We start from the raw sequence: 24,523 nt of genomic DNA on the forward strand, positions 1-24,523 counted from the left end.
TGCATTATAATACCTTCTCTTACTAATTTACTTAAAATTACTTTTTGAATATAGGATTGAAAATTCATTCACTGTATGAAATAGGCAAAGGGCATCTGTTACGATATTCAGTAAGTAAGACATTTCCGTTTAGGTTTCGTGTTTGAAATTATATTCATAGGAATATGAATTTGCGTAAATATCCACGCTCTAGTTATTTGCATTGAAAAGATGGGATTAATGTTCTAGGTCTTAGGTGAATCGGATTTAGTCGAGGTGATTTTACATAGGATTTTCATGGTGACGAATGATACATATTCGTTTAGCACGTTTAGTGTCACGATGGTCGTCAATCACTTACGTTACTAAATTTTTTAGACCGATTAAACTAAGATAAACTTCATGAACTAATAAATTGTCAATAATATGAATGATTTAGATAATACTGATAAAATTCATAGTCTAAAAAGCTGTCAATGGTGTGAGTGATTTAGGTAACATTGAGTAAGGAGGATAAAGGAGGAGGTAAAGGAGGATACCAGTGAATTGTCAGAAAAAAAGTGCACAAATATAATATTTTACAAAAATTGAAAGTTACGGTATAGTATATTCTAGGGCAAAATATACAAAATACGTGTGGCAGTGAACGCATTAACTACTAACTATACTGCTCATTTTTACGAGGAAATATTTTTTAATTTGAAAATTTATTTCTTATATCTTGTACACGCTATCTGTTTATTAATCTGATTAGGAAGTATTTCAGTTAGGTCTATAGATTAGATATTTGTTTGGCGTTCCTATTGCAAATAATTGTCTTGACATGTTCATAAAAATTATTAACATATGCTAAGTCTTTCCGCATGGTCCTAGTAATAAATTTGAAACGTTGTATTTTTTAATAAATATTGACAAATTATGGCCCATTTTAGAATATCAATTACCAGAAATATATAGCTAATACAGGACTAAGGGTCCTGAATAGATGTGATATAAGTTATACATTAGGTTACACCCCTTGAGAATCGTTTCAAGTTTAATCATGCACCTGTAAGCAACCAAATCGCTAATATGTTACTTTACATATACATAACCTTTTTTAGAAATTCAAACTTTTTGCGATTCATTATCTGCATAAATTTCGAAATCGACTTTTACCCAAATTTTCAATGCAAATGTTTTGCTCGTTATATCATGACATATAATTAGACTGTGAATTTTTATGTATTTAAGAAAATGGAATGTTATAAAGAATTTAAATTTATAGGAAATTTGAAAATGCAGAATTCGTAGAACGCACATAATATGAGGAAATATATGAAATATAATATAGTGCTTCGTACAATATGTACTTGATAGGTGAAACAATTTTCGACTTCTTCAAATGTATTCTCAAAAATATGAATTTGTATAAAAATTCTTAATGTTCGTGTAACTTAATCGAGATATAATTACGCTGTATATAGATATATAATATATATAATTATTATAATTAGATATAGCTAAACATAACTGTTTTGGATCTTCAACTTATCAGCATTTCGACTAATTCCGTTACGTGAAAAAAGTGAGAGGATAGGACCTCGGATAGGACCTTGTTCTGAAAACATTAGTCCTCGCATGGAGGAGTATCAGCGAGACGTATAGTGGCTACAAAAAGTATTGGCACATATCTTTCTTTCCCAAGGAAGCATAGTTTTATCAAGAACCACATTTCATTTTCATAGTATCAAATATTTGTAGCCGTACGAAAATACCATTATAATCTAGTATTACTATATACTATACTATTATAATCTCAATTGATTTTTATACATTTATAAGAAATTTGAAGGTGCAAAAATCCACAGAGTGAACATAATTTGCAAAAGTATATCAAATATTTAAAGTATAATACTCTCTATAATATTTAGTAGGTCAAACAATTTTCTACATAAGTTCCATTCCTTTAATTAATTTGCATATATATGTATTTCTTTATTGTATCGAGAGTCAGTGTTTTTTATCTCAATCTTTTCTAAAGTTTGTGCATGTTGGGTATATTTTGTTTTTATCTTAATTTAAATGTCGAAGCTATGTCATAATTTACTATATATCCATTAGTACATTTTGTTGTATTATTTTAGGTTTTATCGGCTAAAATAGGACGCTGTAATGTACATATTCTCCAATTATATTTATAAGAATACGAATTTGCATAAATATCTACAGTCTAGCTACTATATTAAATGCAATAATGTACCAATGTTTCTTGTATAGCTGGTGTGTATAGTCAACTATTGTTACATACAATGCGATTCGTAGACTGGCCGGAAGATGAATCACGTTCCGACGGGAATATCTGCATTTTTTTCTCGAGATCAAACGGTTTTTCAAGGTGCATGAACCTAAGCCAATGTCTGGGTGTTGACGTTACCGCATTAGTCACGTCTGATGTACGAGAAATGAAGCGCGCACCTTTCGTGTGTACGTGTGTGTGTTTCTGTCCGTTACACGTTAACGGGTTACTTTCCATTTCGAGGCGTTGCGCGGACGAAAGTGCCTTGATCGACAAGGTTTTAGCGAGAGGAAATCAAGCCATGAAAGTGGAAATCCTTTTTCGAAATTTGGGATTTAGTACAACTTGTATTATATAGTGTGTTCCAGTAATCATGCACAAAATTGGCATAATGGTGATTCTACGTGTAAAAATAGGACGAAAATACAGAATAAAATTTGTCAAATACTTTTAAATGTAATTTTTTCCGAAACGACGCGAGCTATAAAAAAATTGTATTTCATGTTTTTTTCGATTCATTTTTGTTTTACATAGAAATCGTAGTATCATCTCCGTAACAATTCTATTGTGATTATTGGGAAACATTGTATATGTACATATCTACTACTGCAAAGCTCTAATAGGATTTTTCAGAAGGGGCCCACGTTTTTGAGATATTCGTGTTTGAGATCTAGTCTATTTAATTTCGTTCAATTCAGTTTTACTTTTTGTTCAGTTTTTGTGTACTTGTTATAATTATATAAAATACTATTAAATACGTAAACACTTTTTATTTTTCTTCTTCAATTTGGCACTATTCTTATAGCGTAATCAATTGTTATTTTATCTTATAATGATTTTAAAATCAAGCATGAACATTTCTAGGAATTATCTACATTGTGAATATTCCATTAAATTGAAATAAATTATAAACAAAATAGGGATTTCATTTTCATGTATTTAATGTGTTTTATGTAACTGAAACTTTGAACTTCAATATCGGAAAAATGACGACTCATTCTAAAAAAGTCTTCTAGCACGTTATAAAAACCTTACTGGATCATTCGACATATGTACAGACAGTGACAGATAAAATTGATGTTCTTAATTGAATTCTAATAACTCTTATACTAAAAATTTTTCGCCATATTGGTAATCATATATTCTATGGAATATATTTTATTTATTTATTGCTCTTAGTAAATGAAAATCAGTTTTATAAAATTACGATTGTATCAAATTTTGGTACCTTTTTACATTTCTTATTTTATGAACTGTACATCACACGTGTACTGTACCTAATGTTAAGAACTTCTAAAGGCAATTTTCATATTTCATGCAGTTTCTATTCGCGGAAGTCAACGCCTACTAAAAGCTAGAAATTGAGAAATCGATTAGTCGGCTGAAAAAAGAAATGAAAATGCATGAAAATATTAATAGATGTTGAATGTTGGATAATTTCATGCCGCTGAGTTGAGAACTCGGTTTGCGTCATCAGAAATTTTGAATAACTATCACGGTATCAAGTTACGTTCCTTCGCGACCGTTACACCGATAACGATCGTTACTCTTTATTGAAGAAACAAGTAACTTGACTTAGTAGACTTTTTGCTCGTATAGCCACACCGCTCGCGAGCTGCTGGTATCGATTGTATAGTTTGCTGGCAAAGTACTTGCCGACCTATACACGCCCATTACAATTATGTTAACACGAATAAGTGCCATCTATAACCGTGAAATTTTGTATTAACAAAGATTTCTAAAATTTATGGAGAATTCTTTTTAATAACATGGAATTAACAATATAAAAGGCCTTTTTAACAATATAACCTCTATAGTTCAGAAACAATATAGAGTTCATATATCTACATATTAGCTTTAAATTGGTTTTAGTCGATCGTTGCTTGAAAACCAATATATGTACATATCGTTGCAAAATATTCGAAGGGAATCGATCGAGATTTCTAGTTGAGTAATGGTGAAAGTTTTTGAACGCTGGATCCTACTGATAACAGATGTTTCGTGCGAAAGTAGTTTCCGCCGCTTCCTGCGTGAAGTTGTTACGATATTATCGGTTTATGAATGTTGCCATGAAGTCGAAGCTTGTTAGTGACATAACGTTCTTCGAATGTTGCCGGGAATGGGAACTTTATTATGTTTCTATGCCTATCAATCGTATCGATAAATACATTTCTTGCCCCTTTATAATCTCTATTACATTTACAATGTTGTTAAACAGCGATACGATAAAATTCAAATTTCGTACTAAAATCACTTTTTTTTTCTTTGTTGGTACATAAATCATTCTAATTTCGACTACCGACTTTGGATTAATAGAATATACAGTTTGCTTACGAAAATATTTCCCGTACTTAGTATGAAAAACTTGTATATATACATTCAAAAAAAAATTGGTGGAGGTAGAGATTTTCTGTATTCCATTTAAACAATCTTCTAACGTAATTATTATTTTAGAACAAACTTTAACTGAAGAAACTATGTATAACAGTCCTGTTATTGAATTTTAGAATTGATAAAATTCTGAAACAGTTCTTTCTTTTCTGGAACAATGAAACTAAACAGTTGTTGGGAAAGAGTTTTGTATTATGAGAAAATTGGTTCGATTAGATACATATGTATGTAACGTGAGGTTAGAGTACCATATGAAAAAAATTTAAGTAAACCTAACTTAATATGTGCATTGTCAGATTCGTTTAAAACTTTACCAATATAACCATAAAGGTCGATCTCATTACAGTGTTAATGGAATTTGAAAATGTCTCGTATAACACACATGATATATTCATAAAGGATTTGTATAAGTGTTGGAATATCGTCGTGAGCCAGTGTATGCTGATTGTTTTAGGCTATGAATATGCATTCTAAATTATAAATAATAGTGGAATGCGAAAATGGCTTGAGGAATATTTTAATATTAAGGATGACGTAGGATGACTAAGGGTGACGGGAATGTTCATAAACTGTGTTATGTCGCGTTCCTTCGATTAATTAGAGTTGGACAGTTACCGATTGTGTAAAAGTTTGGTTATCGACAGGAAAATACGCAATTTTATACGTGAAATGATAGGAAACCGCACCAGTTCCTCGTGATTATCGATTCTACTGTCGCATGGGTTGCATCAATGTTTGCAGATATATGTGTAGGTGGTGTGACCTGTATCTGTTCCAATTTAAAAGCCCACCCTCGTCGGAGACTGTGACGTAGGGTCTTTGTACTTTTCAATCGTGTCGAATTATTTCTAATTGATTCAGCCGAATTAAGAAAAGAAAAAAATATAGAAAGAAGCTCTCGTGATATATATATACGAAATATATATGTATTTCATAACCATTGCATCGTGTTTCGTCATTATAACGTAATTTGTTGACTGTTTTTTTTTTTTTTTATTTATTTTTTTTTGTTTATCACTACTTTCGTATTTTGTAAAATATTTAAAGTATTCAAACGAAATTCCTAAAAATTGCTATGCAATCGCGATGGTCATTTTGTCTTTATGACATAGAAAATAAGAAACGTTTCAAATACATAATGGTTTTTTGGTTAATTAAGAAATTATGTGCGTGTACACATATTTATTTATACATATAGGTTATGGCCACTGAATATGTTATTGGAATAAATTTGGAACCTAATTTATAGGTTATTAATACACCACAGATTTTTATGCATTTTTGGGAAATCTAATTTTTTAATTCCTAATTTTTATTTTATATACCTAAAGCAAAGTACTTATTCTAATGCTTAATAAATGAAACAAATTTCCATTTAGAATCTATTTCTGTAGTCATATTTGTAAAAATGTAAAACTGCATAGATATTCGCAGTCTAGTTATTGAATACGTTTGTGCGATATCATTTAAAACATAAAAAGAGGAAAGAAATTGAAAAACACGAATCACTCTTATTGAAGGAACCACTATTGTAGAATAAAAATTACTCAAGAGAATTCGAGGCAGCAAAGGAAATCAAATTACACAATATTTTGGAGAATAATTGGCATTTTTAAAATTTAATTTTTCAATTCTCTTGGATCACGATACACTATGAATAATTTCGTGATATTTTGTTTAATTTCAACGCATTGCAAAGTTAATGATCGTTTTATTATTTTATGTAGTAGCATTTGTTTCAGCCAACCCCTGGTAAGCGAAAACGTTAACATTATATTTCGTTAGTAGTAAGAGCGCGTTTCCGTTTTAACGGAACGGATCTCGCAGTGTTTCTTCCGGTCTGCTAATTTAGATAGCGAAACGAATTCCTGTCGACGAAACCTTCAGCAGGCTCGAATTCGTCCTTTTTCTCGGAAAAGTTTCCACGAACAACTGCTCTCAACAATAAAACTAGAAATTCACTTTTTTTCTTCGTTTCATAACCTATTATTAAACTCTGGATGATTATGCATTTGCGAAAAATTTAAATGACCAAACATGTACAGTATTAACGCCGTCGCAATAGTAGATTTTTTGTTGTCTTTAATTATAGCCGTAACTTTCGATGATACTAAATTTAGATGTGAATATGCGTAAGAGCTTGATAGTGAGGGGGTGAACAAGCGCGAGTACATTACATATGTTAAATAAATATACTGTATCTTACACGCAAACCAAGTTCATTTCTTCATATTAAACAAATACACGCACACATATTTTTAAGAATACAATTAAAAAGGTAAAATGTTGGTAGAAAATTGTTTTACCTAGCAAGTATCATAGAAAGTGATAGAAGTGTCCAAATACTTATGTACGGCAGTATAAATGAAACCACTTATATATTTAAAAATTATTTCATGAGACAGTATCGAACTTTTGACGATCCAGAAATATCTCGATTACGAACGGTAAATTGTTACTATGATTGTTGATATTTTACTGGTGAAAGGTTTCCGATAAAAAGAAAGAGCAGAAATGTGTGCATATTTCGTGTCTCTTGATGGCAAATTTCATCGACAGTACGCAGAATGGTGCTATCTTTAGCACGACAACTGATCATCCGTGGCCTCCGAATGGACATGCAATCAGAACGATCGCGAGGTCATCGGCTGGTAATCGAGTGTACGGCCGATCGATAGACGGAATCTCGAACGAAAGCTACCCAGCATGCATTGCTAGTGGGCATGTGCGAAGTACCGTCTAGTCGACTATCTACATCTTCTCGGTTCTACGATCAATTCGATTCGATTCTTCCTGGTTCTCGTATGTCATTTATAACTATTGACTCAGGGGCGGAGGGATTCAGGTGTAGCAACAACAAAAACAAGTAATCTTCATGAACTTCTTTTTACACTAATTATTGGTTATGTGGGGTTAGATCTTTTTGAGATGTAAATGGATAGTCTTGAAGTGTAAATGTACCATTTTTATTTCAGTTCTTCTTATAGTTTATCGTATATTATACAAGTTCTGCGGTCATATTCGACAATCATTATTGACGTGCGGTGCAGCGTCTGTCGCAGTCGTCAGAACGCGAAAGAGAAACTTTCTTAAAGTTCGGTGGTTTACGCTGGGATTGAAGCTATTATCGAAAGAGAAAAATGAAAAATTGGAAAGTTCTAACGTTCGAAAGAAAAATTTATTTTGATCGGGACAGACAAATTGTGTTAAGAAAATATTATAATGAACAAACAAAGAGAAATTTGATGTTCGTTCCTTGGATAGATTTGTAATGAAGTGAATGGGCTTTGTTTGAAATTGATTGATCGGTTAGTCTTTCGTGCATGTCAGTTTAAAGAGTTATTAAACCAGGTAGTTTAAAAAATTTATACGTAACAAGAAAAATTGAAATAATGGAAATTAAATTTGTACTTCAAGATTATATTTGCATTTCAGATATTAAATAATTTATAGTTATGCAATTCAGTAACTTTTTCCAATTTTCGCTACATATTTGATGCTACTATTTTTTGACGAAATAAGGAAAATGATTTTAAATTTATGTTCTTTTGCTTTATTATCTTTAACTATTTAATGGTTGGAATTTATAAAGAAAAAGAATTAGGTCAGGTTAAGTTAGGTCAGATTATGTTGCGTTAGATTGGGTTAGATTTGGGCCAACAATTCTTTAAACGTAACGAGGTTACATACTTTCGTCCATTCAAACGCGTGTTTAAATAAATTTACTAAAACTTGACCCGACCTTCTTTGGTAAACGTTAAACATTACGTGAATTAAACTTAAAAACTAGCATAAGTACATCTAAAATACATCTTTATTCAGTTTGATGAAATAAGGAAGAAATTTTAAAATTTGACTCTTTCTGAATAAAATAATAAAAAGTAGGTTCATTTCTCGAGCTCCCCACCCATTGAAATTTCGTATTTTGACGATAAAAGAAAACTTAAAATGAAAAGAGAATTGCATAGTGGAAATTAGAGAAAGTCTATATAAACCGCATAATTATCAATCATTGTTCTTCCACAAGTTGCACAATCTGAACCCCTGTCCATAGCTAACCAAAAAACATCTTAGATAATAAAATTAAAATCAAAAGTAATACGTATAAGAATAACAAATTTTCTCTTGGCGATGAACATTATTTTGCCGTAGTAAACTAGTAATGCAATTACTGGCATGATTTCTTTTCCTGATTATAGCTAACCTCGCCTTCTTTCAAGGAAAGTCGATTATCAACGGCTCAGCCTGCTTTTTCCTAGGGAGAAAGGGGATCTTAATTATTACGTCATGATTTATGCAATTTGTTAATAGAAGCTTCTTACGTAATTTCAACGTGATGAATAGATATTTACGGAGATCCCCGTGGTCGTTGTTAATCATACCGTCATTCAGAAATTGAGAAAGGAGAAATTAAGGTGATTCATACCAGTCGCGGGATTTCTTGCTTGTCACTAAACTGGGGACTTTTATACGTTTATAGGGAATTTAATTTAAGGTTACTTTTATCCTTAAAAAAGAATTTTCTGATAAATTCCTGCTCATTCATCCGGGATAAAATCATTCATTATGGTAAAGACAGTTTACGTAATTCTCTTAATTCGACACGTAAACGTGCAGTAATGGAAAGTGCCTATGATAATCTATTCGAAGACACGTCAAGTCGTATAATTTATCTGCAAAGTGTAATTTGCTCGCGGGCATTGTACGACCAACGGTTTCAAAGATATCTACCATCGATATTTCCTGTGTCTCTTCGCACGCTCCTTTTCCTTCTTGAATAATAATCATTGTCCTTCGGACTGTTCCATTTCGAATTCCTGCAATTATACGCTGGATGTCGTGATTGGATTGGACTGCACTACTGTCGCCGTTTTCTACGTAATTCCTGGCAGCGTGATTATTTAAAATTATCCAGTGGAAGGTGGGAGACCACCCTTTCTAAAGTAACTTTTATCAAAAATATTCCGTATAAATAGAATACAAATTATCGTTCGAATTTTATTGCAGAAACGATCACCGACGTTCCTGGAGACAAGATTGTACTATACTTTCTAATTATAGCAAGACGGCAAAAGAATAAGAGATATACATAAATGAAAACCACTGGAATTTTCTTTCTGATTATATGGGATTTAGAAATTTATGAATAAAACTGAAGAAATACGTTGTTACTATTAACGCGGATTTTTATCCGATTATCTGGAATATCTGGAAGCACAGGAATACACAGAAATCGCGTAATATATACAAATATATCGTGTGCTTGATGCAAGAAGTGGCAATGTCGTATTTTTGCAAAATTGAGTTAAGCCCGGTATTGAGTTTGCAAGCGATTGTATATTTTATACAAAAAACGGCAGTTTCAAATTCTATCTAAGAATCACTATAATGGTATTTGTTGAAAATTTTTCATAAAATAAGCTATCTGCTAAAAATACCAAAGTCAACATAAAAAGCACGAATAGCATAAGCTTTGAAATTGTCTGTTTTTGTATTAGAAAAGAAATTTGAAACAGCAGAAACTTTTCTATCCGATGTTATTTGAACATGAATTTTTTAACGTATGTTTAAGTGTTAATATCTTAACTTCATAAATACTGACGTTGGTACTTCTTGCAACAAGTCACAGATATAGAATATCCATAATACTCATTATGATATTTAATAAGTAATGGAAATCTCTGTTTAGGTACCATTTTTTCATTTGTCACCACGAAAATTTGCATAAATATCCGCCAGCCTAACGATCATCATAATCGAGTCTCATTAGAATACTATTAAAATTTTAAAATGTGTTTCATATTTCATATGAACCAGCCTACTAATTCATACAGTTGGGGACAAAGCTAAGTTTCTATTTTTTTAATTTCCTATTTTTATTCTCCAACTGTGAACTAGATTATCCAAAATATGTATTTGTATCGTCGTTGGAAATATGAAACGTATCAGGAGCCGACAGAAAGTTTGTAAAACGGAATGCGAGAAATAGAATGATGCAAGGTCGAGGTAACCAGATGTTCCTATTTTGCAATATATGAAAGTTTGTTCATTTTGATAATCCTCGCTTGTTGCAGCTATCGTCTTACCAAAACATGTTATCGGTGACGCCCCCCATTCGAGTCTGGACTCTCGGGAGAAACATCTCAGCATGCACACCCCTTCAACTTCCAGATAAATTCCGATAATGATTGCGTTCTTCGCTACATTTAACGACCAATCTCCCGTTCTTCTCAACAACTGTTCGATTCATCAAGTTTCCTCTGTTCCAACGGCTATAAACATGTTGTCCATCAACGATACTCGCTACAATGTGCTTCCCGTTGTTTATTTATAAAGTCAGTTCGAAAACAAGAGGCGGAATGGGTCTCTTTCTATCGATTTTTATTCGAGGCTGTGTATACATGGCAAGTTTTCCTTCCTAGGCAATTGCAAGATACTTGTAGATGCTATTTTGGTAATTTAAAACGTGCTAAGCATATTATATTAAGAAAATTCTTAGCGAAATTTAGGAAAGATCCATCGAGATTTTGAATTTTTGCCATCTGTAAGTTCGTCAGTCTCTCCTAGAAAAATTTCTCATCTTTTATAGAAAATTGATTCTTTCAAATACCTTTTACGAGCTTCTAAAGTATTTCATTTCTTGTTTGTGTCTTCTGAATAAGTTTTGTAAAGACTAGAACAAATAACGTTGAAATTGCGCTATGTTCAGTAACTCGAGATAAATAGGAATGGAAGTGAACATTCCATGACTCAAAATTTCCTGGATGTATGAGATTAAGTGTTATCTCATTGAAGAAAAGAAAACTATTTTATTAACAAATTTTCAGTTTGATTCTCTAAGGATAGTATTCGTATGTTTGAATGTTTTATTATTTGATAGAAATCTATAATAGAAATTAACGAACTTTTTGGACAACCCGACACTGAAACAGGTGTCTTTGGAAATACTTTTGAACAAATTTAAAAGAATTTTGTCAACCATAGGACTTAATTGAGAAGAATTAGGAAGAATTTCATAACTTCTATTCTGTATTTGCCTTACATATTGGTTAGCTCAAGTGTAGCTTTTTTCCTGGTCTGTAAAGAACAGATAAACAGTCGTGGAACCTGATATCGCAAGTAGGTAGCGGTGCCTCTTCAAAATCTTGAACAACGAAAAGTCTCGTTTCCTCTTTCCTTTAATCTTCTCGCTTTTTGCTAAATCCATACAAATTGAATCTGTAACTATTTCTCTAACTTGATTTTTATTTTAGGGAGCCACCTGTTTCCTTTCTAATCCAATTCGAAGATTCCTAACCCATGTGTATAAGGGGTGTATAAGTGAGAAGAATTAGTTCTGCAAAGAAGCACTTGTAATTAGACTGTAATTATATTTCTGCACATTTATATTTATAAAAACAAGTAAGGATGTTGTACCTACTAAATATTATAATATACGCTAAACTTTACATATTTTATACACTTTCCATATTATACACATTGTGTGCATTTTTTCACTTTTGAATTTCTCATATATACATAAGAATTTATAGTTTATAGTAAATATTGTATTAGGTTGTCCCAAAGGTTTCTTTCATTTTGTAAGAAAATAATAAATGCACAACACTCTTTGTTTATATTATTTTATTGAATTTTATTATTCCAATAGAACAAAATGGATCATAATATTCTGTAATATTATTATTAGAAGAAGAATATTCTTCAAAATGTTTTATAATATTTTAATATTCTACATACAACATTTTAAAGTGCAATGTAAGATCAGATGTGAGAATTTGGATATGCTATTAGAATCTTAGGTAAAAGGCAGGGAAAAGATAAAATTGATTTGCACTGTTAGAACCATAAGGAAAAGACTGCAGTGTAGAAAATATTAGCGCATTTATCACGTCGAAGATCTCACTTATACTCCTCAACCCGCCTACCTGATTGTTACATGTACGATACATATAGACGAATGGCGTCGGTTGCACTTGTTACACCACTGGCAGAATGCAAACAGTAAACACTAAACTGCGTGGTTTGTGCCTTTTATAAATAGCAAAGAGCACTACTCAATGGAGACGGCTTGCGGTCTGTATTCGAGAGTACATTATTAGAAAAGAAGAAGCGTGACAAGGTCGAGCACTTGCTCGAGACATGTTTTCCGTTTTGGCAACGGCTACGATGGACTTTTTTATTCGTTGAAAACAAACAAAGGATTTCACGCGAAAGATCATGTCCAGCACTTCTGCGCTCTCAGATTACATAAAATCTAATCTGAACAATGATAAAAGTTGTGTAAGACGTTCGAAGACCTTTTACAACGCCGGAGAAAACAGAAAGTAATTGAAGCGGAAGATTTCGATGAGGGAAGGAACGCACGTGGTGTACTCGATATTCTTAGAAGTCGGTTGCAAAACCGCTTGGCGATCTATAGCCCTTTGTCGGCCACTATACCTTCTTTCTTATACCTTCTAATTGTTATTGTGCCATTGGAAACCATCATAAAATGCGTTCTTGCCGATACGGACGTAGGGTTTTAATTTTAGATCCCTTTGCTTCCATACCAAGTGGTAGAACGGCGTCTTCTAGGAAAGATATTTCAGTTCAAATAAACGGATCGTTCCATTCCGTGTTTAGAGAATGAATGGGACGGGGAGACGCGGTTGGAAGCTATGAATCATTCGCGGAAAACTAGTTCTATGCTCTGTTCCGTGTTTCTTTACACAGATCCTATATATATATGGGCAATGTAAAATAGAATAAGTGTCTCTTTCGTTTGAAGGTCAGTTTCTCGACCACGAGATTTTTCATCTGTTATGGTAGAAAACAACGGTTCGATCAATAGTGTAGCCTGTCGGGATGAGAAAGAAACGATAGTACTCTGTCGAGATGGTAGATAGCCCTTGATGGTTTCACTGGAAACGGCTTGGAAGAGATAATGACTAATCTTGGTCTTCTTTTAATTGCCACTAGTCCCGAGAACAATGAGAAAGTTTATGGGTGGTCGTCCTCTCAGGAGAGAAGTAAAAGAAAATCCTTGGTTTATTATTTATGAAGATTCTTTATCACGTCATCTCTTCTATCTTACACAACTTTACTATAGTGTGCATATATTGTGTCTACTTCTAACATGAAGAAGAACTATTCTCATTGAACTAAACTAAAAAAAGAAAAGGAAAAATATAGATTGTAGTGAATAGTATATAATATAGTAGTGAAGTATAGTAGTGAAAAATATATGTTTATAGGTTCAATTTTCTCAAAAATGAAGCGTTGTACGAAAAAATATTTTTCCCCTATTTTTTCACGTAGAATCGCATCTTTCACGATTCTTGGGAAGTTTTGTATAATAAATTATTGTAATACATTACTGTAAATATATATTATTATAATTAATACTAATGTATTTTGTATAAGTATTAAAAGCAGAGAAAGTAATTTTACTAGAAAAGGAGAAAGAAATTCGTGACTATAAATAATTGGAGACTCGTTATTTTCTGTTTCAGACTTGGTGCGGTGCACGAACGAACCCAACGTGTCGATACCTCAACTGGCGAATCTGTTGATAGAACGGTCGCAGAACACGAACTGGACAGTCGTTTTTAAAGCTCTGATCACGGTGCACCATATGCTTTGTTACGGCAATGAGGTAAAGGCCCCGTATCTGCAATGCAGAACAGGATTCAGGAGTACTCATGAGTGGCTCTCTCGATAAAGTGACTTCTCAAAAGCAATCAGGCGAACTTTCTTTCCCTTTGCCTCTTGATAAATGCCAATTTAGGAACGATATGGTAGTGAATATCTGATTACTTAATTGTAAAACACGAGAAACAATTGTACTTCCATATTCTTTTTAATTGGCTCTCCATTATGATGATTTTCTGTTACTTGAATATTATGCTTTATCTTATTCTTAAAGTTCACTGAATTTATGATAACATTTTATACTTTGATAAATTGAATAAATGTTTAAAGTCACTTAGCTTTTAACGTTCCAATATCCTATTAAATATATTTATCTATTTAATATACTTGATATAAACATAATATTGTTTGCAATTTTTAAGGCCAAATTAGAAAGAACTATTTGCATGGAATTTTTAATTGGCAACATGAAATAGAATGTTTGGAGTATTATTTACATTTGTCAAGAGGTTGTCTAACTCATTTTGGTTCAGTAATGAGTTGAAGAGGGGAAGTGTCGTCGCCCTTGCCAGTCGCCTGTGCGTGAATGTGCACGGGGTCGAATAGCATGAGTCCGTGACCAGAGTCTAACATTTACGGTTTGCACATGCAATTCAATAGAACAGCAACTGTAACATAGTCATTTCCTTGGACAGAGCCACAACGGCGACAATAATGCTAGTAATGCGAGCGACGACCTGTTTTAAAATATTGCATACATTGTTCGCCATAATTCGTCATGGAACTTTAATAGGATATACTTGATCAATTTTTTAATTATTTCTATTATTTTAGTAATCTTTTTAGAAATTATTAAATATAAGGAATTATAAAAACTGTATGTCTCTTTTGAAATAAAATTAGTTGGTTACTTTAACTTATGTATATTGTTAAGAGATGAACAAAGTATACATAACAAAAAGAAATATATATATATATGTATATATCAGGTGATCCTAAAAAAATAAAACTTACAAGTGCAATGACCTTTCTGTTGCAGAGGTTTACACAGTATCTGGCGTCCAGTAACAGCACGTTTCAACTCAGTAATTTTCTCGATAAAAGCGGCGTTCAAGGTGACCACAATGTTTAAAAGAATCTTCTTGCATTAACTTCTGTCGAGTGGTTCAATTAGATGGTCGATTCCGGTCATCTCCCTATCAATGTTCATTGCTCCTTATTTTTTTTATCTTGGCAGTGATTTTAAATAAATTGTAGTATTTTATTTAAAACGGTTAAATCTCTTTAAAAAAAAGACGTTGCAGTATAAAGTATAAATATTAATAAAGAAATGAATAAGAATTAAATGGAAGTTCGCAAAAGGTGTGAAATAAAATCTTTGAAATATGTTAATACAAGAATTATGAGATGTGAAAAATTATGGGAGAATTATTCGAATCCCAGATATTGTAGAGAAATTTTTAATTGAATTGAATATTAGCTATATACATTAACCGAATGATAATCGCTAAAATAGCTATTAACGAATGAATTTAATTAATTGATAATTGTATGATTTACTTCAAAATTGCAGGAGATTAATTTGATAAATTAAAATCGCGTTAAACAGTGATTTAATTGAACCATTATCCAGGTAGCATGAAATTATTTTTGTTGTTGCTTTCGTCTTATACAATCTGTACACTGTATAATCTATTAACAACTTTACCAAGAAGTAAAAAAGATACATCCAAATGCAGCATGCACGCGAGCACATTCACACATAAGAATAGTCTCATAAACCTTAGCGGTTCAACACTTTAATTGCAATATTTTATTTTAAAACATAATAAAAGATATATATTTCTTCACTCCTTCAAAAGGATTAAAAATGTGAAAGCTAATTTGCAGCTAAAGTATTAACATAATTAATATCAAGATATTGTCAAAATCAAATAATTAGTTATATGTATACATATAGTTAAGGTATAACTGTTTCTAACAACACCATCGCCTTTATTCTGGAATCAACAATTTAATAATAAGTTCTTCCTGGCTAACTTCCTACCATTATGCAGCTATGTATGCGTATCTGGCATTCGTCTATGATTTACTAACCTGGAACTAATTTTCTCTCTATTTGGGCACAGCAGGAGCTCGTATTGGTGAGTTAAAATATCTTTCGATTTCCTTTCTCTGTGAATGTTCTTTCTGTATTACTATCCCTAACGATAACTTAATATTCTGTTTAACACTTGGCAAACAAATTGGATAATAAAGGAATTTTGACCAAATTTTAATCCTGAATAAAATTAACAATTAGTCTAATTCCTAGTTACTATTTATTGATGATGTTAAACTGTACAACAGGAAATTGAAAAATTGTATCTTCCGTATTCCAGAAGATAAGATATTCCATTATTTAAAATTTATGGTGCCAGTTGTGTGATTAAGTATCATGCAATAAATTCCCTGAGGAAATCAACATTCCACTTGTGATTTCTAGCACTAATTAAATTGACATCATCACACATTTCTCCTGAAATATGCGTTCAGGTTTCATGTAGGAGGTGAAGATGAATGTGTTCATAATTTGCGTGTCGCACACATTTTTCACGTTACAGGCTGAAAGCGTGTCAAGATCGATAATTCTAACAAAGTCTATGCCCGCTTTCATTTGCATGTACGCAAATTTTTGCACTTGCACAATTTCAATTTTCAGTTCATCTTACCTCCTTTGGGAAAAGACTGGATGTTTATTTGTTTTATTAACTATATCCTGAAGTTTCTTTGGATTCTTGTATAACAATATGGATAAAGGATAAATTTATCTTTTAAACTGATCTTTTTTCTGTCATTAGGCTATGACATGTCACCATTTATTAGGAGATACGCGAAGTACCTCAATGAGAAGGCTCTTTCTTACAGGACTGTAGCGTTTGACTTTTGCAAGGTGAAAAGAGGGTAAGCGATCAACTTTGATTAATAAAAATGAAAGAAACTTGTACTTGTAGCAAATGATTTATTTTGAAATTGTGTTTCAGGAAGGACGACCGTACTTTGCGCACGATGAACGCTGAGAAGCTGTTGAAAACCTTGCCAGTTTTACAGTCACAGTTAGATGCTCTATTGGAGTTCGATTGCACCGCTAATGATCTCACCAACGGTGTCATAAACATGGCTTTCATGCTCCTTTTCCGAGATCTGATTAGATTGTTTGCCTGTTACAATGATGGCATTATTAACTTACTAGGTAGTATACTTACAATTTAATATTTTCTATGTCATCTTTGGAGAGAAATATTTAATTGTTGGTCCTAATTTTAGAAAAATATTTTGATATGAATAAAAAGCAATGTCGCGAAGCCTTGGACTTGTACAAAAAGTTCCTCATACGAATGGATCGGGTGGGTGAATTTTTAAAGGTTGCCGAGGTAAGTTGAATTAGTTTTTACGTATGAATCGCATAATTACGCCTCAAAAATTTGTTGAGATTAATTTTTATGCTTCTCCTTAGAACGTTGGCATTGATAAAGGAGACATACCTGATCTAACAAAGGTAAGAAATATATCTCAATTAGACTTAAATAGCGTAACGTTGAGTTCTATAAGAAAGTATATTTGTGAAATTCTGAAAATGGACATTTCTTAGGCCCCTAGTAGCTTACTGGATGCGTTAGAGCAACACCTTGCCTCCTTGGAAGGAAAGAAGGGATCTGCAGCAAACACTCCAACACAGTCTGCAAGGTGTGTTAATTATAATTCGTACAAACATATAAAACCTGTGTTAACGTTCAGAGTAGGATTAAATTCACTAATTCTAAGGAATATTTTGCGATTTGTCTGTTAACAAAATGTTATACATGATACGCATATTGTATAAAAATGCTACGAATAAGGTATTTTTACTTGGAAAACAATATTTTCTATAGAATTATCATGGTTCAAAAAACACAATATCGCATATTTAGGCATCGAATCCTATCAGACTATTTCCTTTATTACTATTCTATTGCAAATTCAACGCAAAGATGCAAATCCCATTTATCATCCAATCGTTAATCATATTACTCTCCTCGCAAAATGTTTTGTAAATTGTAGGGTAAAAGGTAATGTTGGCGTTTCTTTTCTACTGCTTGAGAACGTGCGCTTCTTTTTTCGTTCAGGAGATTCTTTACTTCTTTCCTTCGTTTCCTTCGTTCTTCATTGTCTTTTGTTTTGCGGGCTATAGTGTCAACTATGTTTGGTATTAGATCAGTTTATTATTGCTTCTTATGATTTCTAAAGATTTTGTTCCAAGTCTTCTACGGAAATTTCACTTAGCTTACTGCTCAAGAGATTACATTTTATCACAGGCATTTTTTAAAATAGTTTATCGCTGATTATTGCACGATTATCTATGTTTCTGTTGATTCACGGTGTGATCACCATCTCGGTGATATATATATAATTTTTGCCGCGGCGAGAGCGCTTAATAATATTTTAAATCTCGTTTACAATATAAAATTAAGATACGGTATTTTCCAGATAAGTGATCGCATTTTTGATTAAGATTTCTATCCTGATTAACCGATCATAAATAGATCAGTTTTTGGATCATTTGTTCGGAGACTATTATGTTTCCTGCGCAATGAGCTACCAAAGTTCGTACAACAGTAACAACCTTTATAATCAACATTTATTTCCAATTAACACATTCTTTAAACAATAAAATAGCCAATTTTGAATATAAAATTAAAAGCTAGGTGATATTTTCTTGCACATATGTCGTCTGTATATAAGCGTGCGTACCGTAGCAGTAGCAAACGAGAAAGTGTGTGCGTGTGTGTTTTTTTCTTTTCCCTTCCTTCTTTTTCGTTTCTATTATAAAACATGTTAGGTAGTATTACTCAACTTAATTGCTTGTGTGAGTTAATTTGAAAACATACGTAGTGAAAGATATATATGTATAAAAAGAACACATTAATATCTGTGGATAAAAGAAGGAAAGCTAGCGTTACGCATGTACAATAATTATATATTTATGGAGCATATCTGTATGTACGTTTGGGTGAAAGAGCACTGAGTAGCTGAATTTTTTACACATCGTTGTTATCTTTATACGTACTACACTATTTCTTTTTTTTTCTTTGTCTTCTCCTTTGTTTTCAATGATCAACGTTCCTTTTCGCTCCTTTTTCGCTCCTACGGCCACACTTATCTTCGCTGCTGAAAATGGCTTTTCTTCCTTTTTTCCTCCTGTGTGAATCCATACCACTCCATCGACACACATCCATCGCCCAATCATTACCCGAGCAGCAATAGAACGAATGTAAAGTCGGGAGTGTCCGCCCTGTCTTCCACCAGTACTGCGTTTGGAACAGCAGCCAGTAATAATCGCCTTGACCACGCCGGAAATGGACATATCGATGAAGCACTGCGGCAGCAAGCCCTCGCGGAAGAGGAGGCTGCTATGAATCAGTACAAGGTACTGAAAGATTTTTTATTTGAAGACCACATGTGAAACACGTGATAAGTCACATTTCCTGTCTTTTAGAGAAGAGCAATTTTATAATTCAATACGTTGTCAACCAATTCCACGTCAAAATTACCTTTTCATTTGATAATCCCCTTGAACATTTCAAAGATATTAAAGATATTGATTATACAGCTTAATATTGAATAAGTTAAGCTAAGATAACAATTATATTAATATTATTCGTTTCTTACAAAACATTATGGACTTATTATCGATTTTCGAAAAACTTATACTTTTGGATCTATCATGTTATTCTCTTCTTCAGCTATTTCATATTAAAATACTTCTTTTTAACTACCAAGTGTCATAAAAGTCATAAAAACCAGCAATTTTATATGGATTTACCATATTTTTCCATGTGGTTTTTATTTATTGTAGTTGTTAGGTTGTAAGACTAAGGGGCTCAGTTATTATAAAAAACTATTGGTTCCATAGCTGACCCGATTCCCTTATTTTAGGCGAAAGTGCAATCCCCATCGGGCGGACCTAGTACGAATCCATTCCTCAGTTCACCGACCAACAACGCTAATCAACCAATAGTAGATCTATTCAGTTCACCATCAACGACAACGACAGCTGAAAGTCAAGTAACTAGGAACTTTCCTCTTTTTAGAATACATAATGTTTTTTGTCTCCATGATAATTTCTTTATAAATTACATTTTGTTATTTTCAGCCGCAAAAAGCGTCAGACGATTTGCTCCAATTGGCAGGGAATCCTTTCGCGGATATGTTCGGTGCGCCACAACCTGCAACTGCATCGACCACACAAACGCAGAACAATATGTGGATGACTAACGGTAACGGTAAATATGAGTATTTTATTTTATGTAATTTAATTAATTATGTTATTATTGTATCTTATAATAGCACAAAAACGATACTAAACCTTTTTTTCTCTTTTATTTATTATCACTGTACATTTTTGGCGATTATTGTACGATGATTATGTTCTTTATGTTATTTCATCGGTCTGTTTTTATTTTTTGATTTGTAGGTTTCGCCGCAGTGCCCCCAGCAAATAATAACTTTGTTACAGATAACAGTTTCTCTTCCGTATTTGGTAATCAAGAGTCGAAATCTGGTGAGTACTTGATCCGACCGATCGCTGGTATATGAGATAAAGATTTTTGATCTCTCACTTATCAAGTTAAATGCACTGTATCTTCTTTTTTTCACATTCACACTGTACATGTATATATTCATCTCTTTTTATGGTGAAGGATTTCTTGCTTCAGATTTTGTATCATACCTTTGCATCTTACTAAATCGTTTAGATTCATTGACGATGCCTGGGTAAGTTAATCCTAAAAAACGGTTGTAGCAATATAACAAGAACAATTCGATTAAATTGAATCTTCGGATACAGTGAGTGTTTTTATTTTGTGATCAATCTCAAGATGAATTCTTTCAAAACCTTTGGGGTTAACCTCTCAAGTATCATAGTATTACTAATGTAATAAGAGGCATTGTTATTTAAAGAATATGAAAACTATGGAGAAGGAGTACAATAAATCATATTCCCGCTTTCTACAGGACAGCAGTCTTAACATTTAGTATGCTTTCATGTTACCAAAATTGTCTTTTCATTTGGTTCTGGAGTTAAGCATGTGTTTTTCATTCCTTTCAAAATTTTCGAAATACTCCTCATTGTATCATAAAAATATTGCAGATATGAAAATGTTGCTTCTCTTAATAATTACAATTTTTAACTCCCATAAAACTTTGTCAACTTATTAGATACTTTTAAAGGATTAACACCTTTGAGACTAACAGATTGTTTTAATTTTTAATCATGCTATATTAAAATTCTCCTGTTTGATCATAAAGTGGCATTAAAATCAGAAATTTATCAATTTTTTACCTGTGATCTTCATATGCGAATAACGACTATGCTTCTTACTACAGATCCGTAGACTACACGATGTAACAATAAAGTTTACCTTTTCATACAAAATTCAACAAGCTTTCATTGAGAAATATATCAGAGTATTCTATTAATCGGTCCGATTCAAGAACTTTATTGTCAGACACGTGTAAAGTCACCTATAGTATCATCTTCAATGCAGCGTGCACGTGTTAGGACAAGGCACGACAAGTAATGTAGTCAGAAAGCATATCAGACCCTCGCGAGTAATATGCAATTAACCCCGCATTGAGAAAGTGAAAACGCTAATAATCGATGCACCTTGATTTCTGCGCAAGCTGGTGCTCCAGGAACGGCCGGATCCGTACCAAATCCTTTTATGTCCGACTTCCCTTCCCTTGGTTCCCAGTCAACGCAGTCAAACGCAGCCGCTTTCGGTCTCTTCGAGCAGAGTGCCGCAAACGTTGCCGCTAATGTGAGCGGTGGCGATGGCCAGCAACAAGGGCAGATCGGCGGAGACCTGTTCAGTGCTGGCGGCCAGGCAGATCTCTTTGGGGGCGACTCTGCAGTGCTCAGGACCGCGGAGGGTGTCGCTGGGGACGCCGCCGCGGAGGCGGCATCCTCTGTGACTCTGACCTCCGGTAAGTCCACTGCCACGCCGCCTCCCAGACCGCCGCCTCCCGCGACAGCGATGAACGGTACACCTAGACCAACCTCGCCTACAATGTCCGGAGCGGCAGCTGGGAAACTAACCACTGGAACGTCGAGTACCACCGCCGCCGCTCCAAGTAAGAGCGCGTTCGACGATCTGAATGATAGCATTCGTATGGCACTGGGCGGGTCTCCGTCAAGACCGGCACCTATATCTCAACAACTACCAACCGCCGCGCAACAAGCACAGCAACCTCTGCAACAGGGTTTTGGCATGTTCGATATGGCTGCGAATATGGCTGCCACCGGGCAACCGGTCATGCCTGGAGGGCCGATGGTCGGCTACGGTATCCCAACCCAAGTCCCGGCGGGGTACGGTTCTCCGGCTAAGCAGCCGACCTCAGGTGACGGGAATGTATAGATGACTATCATCAGTTTGCATGTCAGAGGCATCAGTGATGCTTTTCAGTGGCCCTCATGAGCCTGTGTACTTTTGTGTACCTTATGATTAACTCTTTCACGCCAGATGTTACATATAAGCAATGTTGTACTTTAAAATGAAGATTACAGAAAACCATGATAAGGTGAAATTCTATATTTATAATATTTGTACAATTTTTTGTGGAATCTATATTTCATTATTAAGAATTTTCTATCAATATTGAATTTTACTAATTTTTTTACACTACCATCCACAAATAGTTGGACACCTGGCTTAAGTTGATCAAAAATTAATAATAATAATAAAATAATACTTTTGGAAAAATGATAAGCATAACAGGATTAAGTGATAACTGCATCTATTTTCATTAAAACTGGTCCTAATTTTAATACAGTATATCTTCCTTATAGAGACAAAAAAGAATATTTTTCTTAATGATTGACCAAAAAGATCTTTGCTTCTAAAGCTTCCAAACATTTGGTTGTGAAAGGATTAATGTTTACGATATTTTAGTGTAAGGAAGGGGGTCTAGTAATTTAGAGATAATATAAAGAAGTGAACCAATCTTGCATTCTTAATGTTTTAGATTTATATAATGATATAATAATTCTGGAATAACGTAGAGAGGGAAACCAAATTTGTAATACCAATTTCAAATTTGTCACAAAAGTACAAGCTCAGAGATATACAGCATCAGTGATTTGTGTATCTGTTCTTGGTTTGTGAAGTAGATTTTCACTGAATTGTTCATAAAGGTTGATTATTTGATGCATTTGTAATGCTTGGATGTATACCTGCTGGTACTGGCATGATGTCTTTGGAAAATTTTTACAATTTATTTTTTTGGAGAATGTAGAGGTATATTGTAAGTACTACCTGAATTTACTATTTAATTATCAATGCATAATATATCCATTAGATTGTGTATATATTTGAAATATTCCTTTTTCTTTACATTTTTCTCCTACTATTTTTAATTTTTTGCAGTTGGATATTAATAAGTCGATATTTCAAATTAAACTGCAAGGAATTAAATGACTGTATATTGTATATTTATTCCATATAATACAATGATAGATGAATATATATTACCTTTAGTCAAGATAATGATACACGTATTCGCACTGTATACTCTGTTAAAGTAAAAAGCATGGCTTTTCCAGAGTTATGTACTTGCAAATGTTGTAAACTTCATATATAAAATTATAAAGGATATATTCTTTTATTTTATTATAATTTATCCCAGTTAATTGCAAGTAGTTCAATTTTACCATCTTGTTTATCGAAACCCATGCTTTTTTATGTTCAAAAGTTTGGTCCTTCTTTGTGTATCATTCAATGTGCAACAAGAACATGTAACCTTGGGTTATGCTTTATGGGGCTTTGGCTGATGTAGATGTTGCTTAGGTTTTGACAGTTTGGGCATGATGCTGATGCCTACCACTGTAGCTGGAGATAATAATATTTCAGCAGCAGGACAACAGCAGAATGCAACATCCACTGGCAAAGTCCTAACTGGAGATTTGGATAGCAGCCTTGCTAGTCTTGCTCAAAATCTGACAATCAACAAAAGTGCGCAGCAGCAAGTCAAGTAAGGTGTACAAAATTTTTTGAAAACTTGATCTTGAAGACAGGAAAGTAGTATTTTTGTTTCTTTTAGGGGTATGCAATGGAATTCCCCCAAAAACGCTGCTAAAACTGGTGGTCCAGCTGGAGGATGGACACCACAGCCTATGGCAGCTACGACTGGTGCTGGGTATCGTCCAATGGTGAGTTCAATGTGGTGACC

The 24,523-nt window shown here is 33.3% G+C and overlaps 1 protein-coding gene and 2 long non-coding RNA genes across 25 annotated transcripts in view; 2 read left to right on the top strand and 1 right to left on the bottom strand.

Annotated features, from left to right (window-relative positions):
- Window positions 1-24,523, top strand: part of LOC100645783 (phosphatidylinositol-binding clathrin assembly protein LAP) — a 32,473-nt gene that overhangs the window by 869 nt on the left and 7,081 nt on the right. For 4 of the 23 annotated variants that reach the window (XM_048413070.1, XM_048413078.1, XM_048413077.1 and 1 more), the window contains exons 2-16: window positions 14,140-14,282; window positions 15,318-15,393; window positions 16,408-16,422; window positions 17,119-17,221; window positions 17,302-17,510; window positions 17,585-17,691; window positions 17,775-17,816; window positions 17,910-18,004; window positions 19,556-19,724; window positions 20,234-20,362; window positions 20,451-20,580; window positions 20,772-20,858; window positions 21,980-22,696; window positions 24,142-24,325; window positions 24,395-24,503. In XM_048413070.1, the coding sequence (XP_048269027.1) occupies window positions 14,140-14,282; window positions 15,318-15,393; window positions 16,408-16,422; window positions 17,119-17,221; window positions 17,302-17,510; window positions 17,585-17,691; window positions 17,775-17,816; window positions 17,910-18,004; window positions 19,556-19,724; window positions 20,234-20,362; window positions 20,451-20,580; window positions 20,772-20,858; window positions 21,980-22,696; window positions 24,142-24,325; window positions 24,395-24,503 (2,315 nt within the window). The remainder of the gene's footprint in view (window positions 1-14,139; window positions 14,283-15,317; window positions 15,394-16,407; window positions 16,423-17,118; window positions 17,222-17,301; window positions 17,511-17,584; window positions 17,692-17,774; window positions 17,817-17,909; window positions 18,005-19,555; window positions 19,725-20,233; window positions 20,363-20,450; window positions 20,581-20,771; window positions 20,859-21,979; window positions 22,697-24,141; window positions 24,326-24,394; window positions 24,504-24,523) is intronic. The other 19 variants (XM_020868142.2, XM_012319647.3, XM_048413074.1 and 16 more) reach the window with 19 other exon arrangements.
- Window positions 7,947-11,492, bottom strand: LOC125386500. Its single transcript, XR_007226715.1, has 3 exons — window positions 10,735-11,492; window positions 8,971-9,465; window positions 7,947-8,903 (listed from the first exon to the last, which is right to left on the bottom strand). It is a non-coding gene; the product is annotated as an uncharacterized LOC125386500 (long non-coding RNA).
- Window positions 9,458-10,833, top strand: LOC110120214. Its single transcript, XR_002308864.2, has 4 exons — window positions 9,458-9,569; window positions 9,656-9,885; window positions 10,338-10,654; window positions 10,723-10,833. It is a non-coding gene; the product is annotated as an uncharacterized LOC110120214 (long non-coding RNA).

Source organism: Bombus terrestris, chromosome 16 (assembly GCF_910591885.1).
Source record: "Bombus terrestris chromosome 16, iyBomTerr1.2, whole genome shotgun sequence".
In the NCBI taxonomy this organism is placed as follows: Eukaryota; Metazoa; Arthropoda; class Insecta; order Hymenoptera; family Apidae; genus Bombus; species Bombus terrestris.